The sequence below is a fragment of the Trichechus manatus genome, unplaced genomic scaffold (assembly GCF_000243295.1).
Source record: "Trichechus manatus latirostris isolate Lorelei unplaced genomic scaffold, TriManLat1.0 scaffold00282, whole genome shotgun sequence".
Taxonomy (NCBI): domain Eukaryota; kingdom Metazoa; phylum Chordata; class Mammalia; order Sirenia; family Trichechidae; genus Trichechus; species Trichechus manatus.
In genome coordinates, this window is record NW_004444218.1 from 653,881 (window position 1) to 658,907 (window position 5,027).

Sequence of the window (5,027 nt, forward strand, 5' to 3'; positions counted from 1 at the left end):
ACGCCTACCCGTTCGCGCCTGCTGCCGGGGCCGCCACCAGCGCCGCCGCCGAGCCCGAGGGCCCCGGAGCTAGCTGCGCGGCCGCTGCCAAGGCGCCGGTAAAGAAGAACGCGAAGGTGGCCAGCGTGAGCGTGCAGCTGGAGATGAAGGCACTGTGGGACGAGTTTAACCAGCTGGGCACGGAGATGATCGTCACCAAGGCCGGCAGGTCAGGGCGCCCCCCACCCGCGACCCACCCCACGTGGCGCCGCTCCGCGCGCCTCGGTCGGACCCAGGGGCGCGTCCCAGCACCTGCGGGCCCCTCTCCGCCGGTCGGCTCCTTTGCTCTCTGCGGTCCCGGCTCAGGCGACAGCCGCCTGGTGCGCAGGGTCGGAGGGAACAGTGCGGGCGGGCATGGCGGCCGAGGAGGCCGCCCCAGAGAATCCCCGCAGGATCGACGAGCCTACCCGCTGCTCTAGGAAGCTGCGCTGCTGCGGGGAAGCAGGGGCCGGCTCCGAGAACTCCCGCAGGGGAAGGAAGCCGCGCCCGCCGAGCCTCCCCGCCAAGCCGGCTCCGAGTGGATCCCATCTCAAAGGAATTTCCCTGGCTTGGGTTCCCGAGTTCAGTCTATGCGGGCAAAAGAAAGAAGGGCAGCAGGGCAATTGTTCAGATAATTTTAAAATAGAATTAAGACCCTTGAAAAGAGTGCTCCCGGTTCAGTGGAGGTTGCTGCCCGGTTTTCTCCGCCTAAATTTCCAGAGACCGTGGGCCTGGCTCTGCCAGGAGGGCTCCTGTAAGGCCGTGTGGGGCCCGCTGCCCTGGAATTGTCCTGTGTTTGTTTTAAGGGCTGAGAGAGAAGGGGAACAAGTTTTGCGATGAAACCGATTTGACCAGCAGACAAAGGCGGTGCTGGGCTGTGTCTAATGTACACACGGAGACACCAGCTCTGCTGCGCAGCCAAGAGGAGCTCAGGGCGTGTTTGCAAAGCTTCTCGTGGTTTCTGTTTCTCTGCCTCCACCATCCTCTCAGGGGAGCCTGAGCCTATGCTCAGCTCAGCTCTGTGGGTCTTTTCCAGGCTCTCCTTGCTGTCCTGGGCACACGGGGCCCTCCTGGCCGTAGAGAAGGCTCGAGGCTGCTTCCCTCGGAGGACAGCGGCCCAGCCTCGGTCTTTGCCGCAGTAGCCAGCACTCAGCAGCACCCTCAGGCCTGCAGAGGTTCCGGCAGGAGTGGCAGGAGGCCTGTCCCGGGGCTGGCTCCTTGGCATCTGTTGTCTGACCACTGCCTTCAGGGAGTTACCTGTGAGCAGAGGCAGTAGGGAGGACAGTGGGGGCTGAGCCACAGGCCCGGGACCGACCTTGCTTCGCTATCTGGCGAAGTCCAGCCCAAGGCCAGAGGCCAGCCAGGAGCTTCAGGGTGTTCTTTCAAGAGCCCTGTGGGGTCACCAGTCACCAAGTTGGGGTCCAGGGGCCTGTAAGGGCAAAAGCTGAGTCCACCCCAGGCAGCTGTATCTAGGGGCCCAGTGAGGAGAGCGGGAGCTTGTCCGTGTCCCTGCCGAAGGTGGGAGACTTCAGCGCGGGGCAGAGGCAGGGCCTGAGAGTCCGGAATGGGGTTGAAAGGAAGCGGTCGGGGGCTGAAGACTCCAAGGCCTCAGCCTCGCTGGAGAGGTAGGGGAACAGCCAAGATCCCGCTGAAAAAGCAACTGAGTCTTCCTCGGAATTACTCGATCATCTCAGTTTCACTTTGTTGGAGCCGGGAGCGGCTTAGACGGAGCAGAGCAAGGCTCCACAAAGGCCAAGAAGCTCCCAGACTGAGTCCTGAGAGTCCCACTGTGCTGGTGCCGCCAGCGGAGGCCAGGTCCAGGTTTGGGGGAGCAGGCAAAGGCAAGGCCTGTTCTACACAGGCAAAGGCGGTGGAAGAAGCCATAGTCCGAGGTTGGGGGCAGAGGCTTGACCCTATTACGGTGTTTTCACAAAAGGGGGCAGGAGGCTGCCCGGCCGATCCACTTGCCCTGTAGTTGAGCAGGGACCTGCTCGGGTTATAGCAGCTGATAGAGGGGAGACGAGGTGGAGGCGCTGGCCCCGCTAAGGGAGGCCAAAGGCGGGGCGGCACTTTTAGGCTGGGCCCTTGCTAAGCAGAGTGACGGCCAGTCACCCCCAGCCCAGTCTGGCTGCCCTTTGTGCTGCCGCCTGCTTTCGGCCAACCAGGGTGTAGTTGGGGGTGGTGCCCTTCCGCTGCCTGAGATGACTGAGCCCCCGGCTGCCCCCAGGCGCATGTTCCCTACGTTCCAAGTGAAGCTCTTCGGCATGGACCCCATGGCCGACTATATGCTGCTCATGGACTTCGTGCCGGTGGACGACAAGCGCTACCGGTGAGCAGATGGGACACCATGCAGGGCCACTGGGCCAGCCCTGTAGGGGGGTAGGGAAGGACCTAGTAGGGTATTCTGGGAAGGGCGAGGTTCTTGCCTAGTGACCACACTCCATGGGCCACCCACACCATGAAGCTCATTAGCGACCGGCTGTCCCAGGTACCTGGGCCGGCTGCCCCAACCCGAGAGACTCGTTTTCTCCCCCGGCCCTAGTCGGACCCCAGACCTACACATCCCACTCCCCGCCATTCTTGGGAGCCCCTCAGGGGGTCAGACAAGCTGGGACCCCTGAGAGCTACAGGCCTGAGAAAGCGTTTGCTTTCACATCCTTCTCCGGGTCGCCTGAGGCAGCAGGCTCCGTGCACACAAGGCCCTGTCTTTCTTCGAGTCTCCCTCTCCCACATGACGGGTGTGGGCACCTCGTACCCTCCCCCTTCCCCCCAGGGGCGCTGGGCCCTGGAGCCGGGCAGGAAAGGTGGGGTGGCCTGGAGAGATTATGCAGGGCAGGCCTCCACCGCCTGGACAATTAACAGCAATTAATAAAGAGAATGTGGACCGCCCTGCGCCTCAGGCCGCCTGCGCGGTTGAATCCGAGCTCCTGCCCGCGCCACTCCTGGAGGCCAGCAGCGAGGCTCACTGGCCGACCCGGGTGCGACGAAATTCGGCACAGTTGGGAGCCCAGCTCGCTGCTTGTTTTGTGTATTTGGGGCACGGGAGTTTCCCCACTTACTCCACAATCCATATGGAAACGCCCCCAGCTGGTGAGGCAGCCAGGACTCAGGAAAGCGCAGTTTCATGGATGGGGAAACTCCTCAGAGGCACTTTCGGGGTTTACCCAGCGGCACAGGGCAAGGCCCTCTCACTTCATCTCAACAACGCTAACCCTAACTCGGTGCCGTCCCCAGGTATGCCTTCCACAGCTCCTCGTGGCTGGTGGCCGGAAAGGCGGATCCTGCCACGCCGGGCCGTGTGCATTACCACCCTGACTCGCCTGCCAAGGGCGCACAGTGGATGAAGCAAATTGTGTCCTTCGACAAGCTCAAGCTGACCAACAACCTGCTGGATGACAACGGCCACGTGAGCCACACTCCCCCACCCCCCGCCAGGCTCCCCAAGCCACAGGATCCAGCCCCAGTTCGGGGTGGGGAGCTTTGCCCAGGTCTACAGACGAGGAACCAGGCTGGAGGTAGCAGCCCCTCAGGGTCAGGGGTTCGCCAGGCTGGTGGGCCTGGGGCCAGGGAGAGGGAGTAACCCTCCCTCCCTCCCCCTCACTCCTAATGGTTTACTGGAGGTTTTTTAACTGGAAAGAATAGCGCTGTGAATGAGGGGAGGGGGGCAGGAGGCTTTGTGGGACCTAGGCGAGTGAGGTCGCCTTACGCCCTCAGCCATCGCCCTCAGCCGTGCTGAGCTCCACTTTCCTGCTGTGCTGAACTCCACTCAGAAGCTGGCCACCCCCTGCGGTCCTGAAGCGATTCTCGCAGGGCCTCTGGGAAGTTCACTGCCTATTCAGCCCACTTTGCGGCGCTGACCTCCAATCCTTGAGCCGACCCTCCGCTGGAGCTGAGCTCCCCACCTTGTCTTCCAGATTATTCTCAACTCCATGCATAGATACCAGCCTCGCTTCCACGTTGTGTACGTGGATCCACGCAAGGACAGCGAGAAGTACGCGGAGGAGAATTTCAAAACCTTCGTGTTTGAGGAGACTCGCTTCACAGCCGTCACCGCCTACCAGAACCACCGGGTAACGGCCTACGGGGAGGCCCTGGGCAGGCCTCCGCCATCCCAGGCTCCAGTCGGGAAAGCTCCTGTAAATCCAATATTCTGGGAAGGGGGCGCAGTTTACAATCGCTGCTTGCGGGTCAGGCAGCTTGGACCCTAATGTGATTCCCCGAGGAGCACAGGCTGGAGAAGCCCCACCCCCAAGGGCCTCAGATCTTTAAGCCATCCTCTCTCCCCCAGCCCCCTGCCGGCCTAGCCTCCTATCAGTTTGACCTCTCGAACAGCAAATGTCACTGCTGCCTGAAAGTTTGTTTTCCAAACCATTCCGGAAACTCTCCATCAGGAGCCTGATCTGGGGTTTGCCCAGATTCCAGGGTGCCCACTCCGTTCTCCTGAACTGCTCAGTGGGGTCCAGGGCAACCACATTCCCATCTGCCTGGACGGCAAGGAGGAGCCCCTGCCTGGAGCCGGAGGCACAACCTTCTGTGGGGAGGGGGCAGATGTGGGCCCGTTGGAGTCAGTGAGGCGCTGAGGGGCCTCTCCTGGGCATGGCACCCTGCCCAGCAGAGATGGAGGGAGGTGGGGGAACCCGGGACTGCAGGTTGGCGGGGCCTAGAGCAACTTGCTCGTGCCTACATCCCTGCAGATCACGCAGCTCAAGATCGCCAGCAACCCCTTCGCCAAAGGCTTCCGGGACTGCGACCCAGAGGACTGGTGAGTGTCCTCCGAGCACGCTGGAGCTCCTCCTGGGCGCCCGGGCCGGGGACAGCCCTGACTCGCCACCGCCTCCCTCCCGCAGGCCCCGGAACCACCGGCCCGGAGCGCTGCCGCTCATGAGCGCCTTCGCGCGCTCGCGGAACCCCGTGGCCTCCCCCACGCAGCCCAACGGCGCAGAGAAAGGTAGGGCCGGTGTCGTGGGATCCGGGCCGCGGCCCCGCGCGCGCTCCGCCCCGGGGAGGCG

The 5,027-nt window shown here is 63.1% G+C and overlaps 1 protein-coding gene across 1 annotated transcript in view; it reads left to right on the forward strand.

Annotated features, from left to right (window-relative positions):
- TBX1 (T-box transcription factor 1) overlaps nucleotides 1-5,027 on the forward strand; it is a 7,339-nt gene that overhangs the window by 1,454 nt on the left and 858 nt on the right. The window contains exons 2-7 of the mRNA XM_004390101.1: nucleotides 2-208; nucleotides 2,246-2,347; nucleotides 3,253-3,424; nucleotides 3,933-4,088; nucleotides 4,713-4,780; nucleotides 4,866-4,966. Of these exons, the coding sequence (XP_004390158.1) occupies nucleotides 2-208; nucleotides 2,246-2,347; nucleotides 3,253-3,424; nucleotides 3,933-4,088; nucleotides 4,713-4,780; nucleotides 4,866-4,966 (806 nt within the window). The remainder of the gene's footprint in view (nucleotide 1; nucleotides 209-2,245; nucleotides 2,348-3,252; nucleotides 3,425-3,932; nucleotides 4,089-4,712; nucleotides 4,781-4,865; nucleotides 4,967-5,027) is intronic.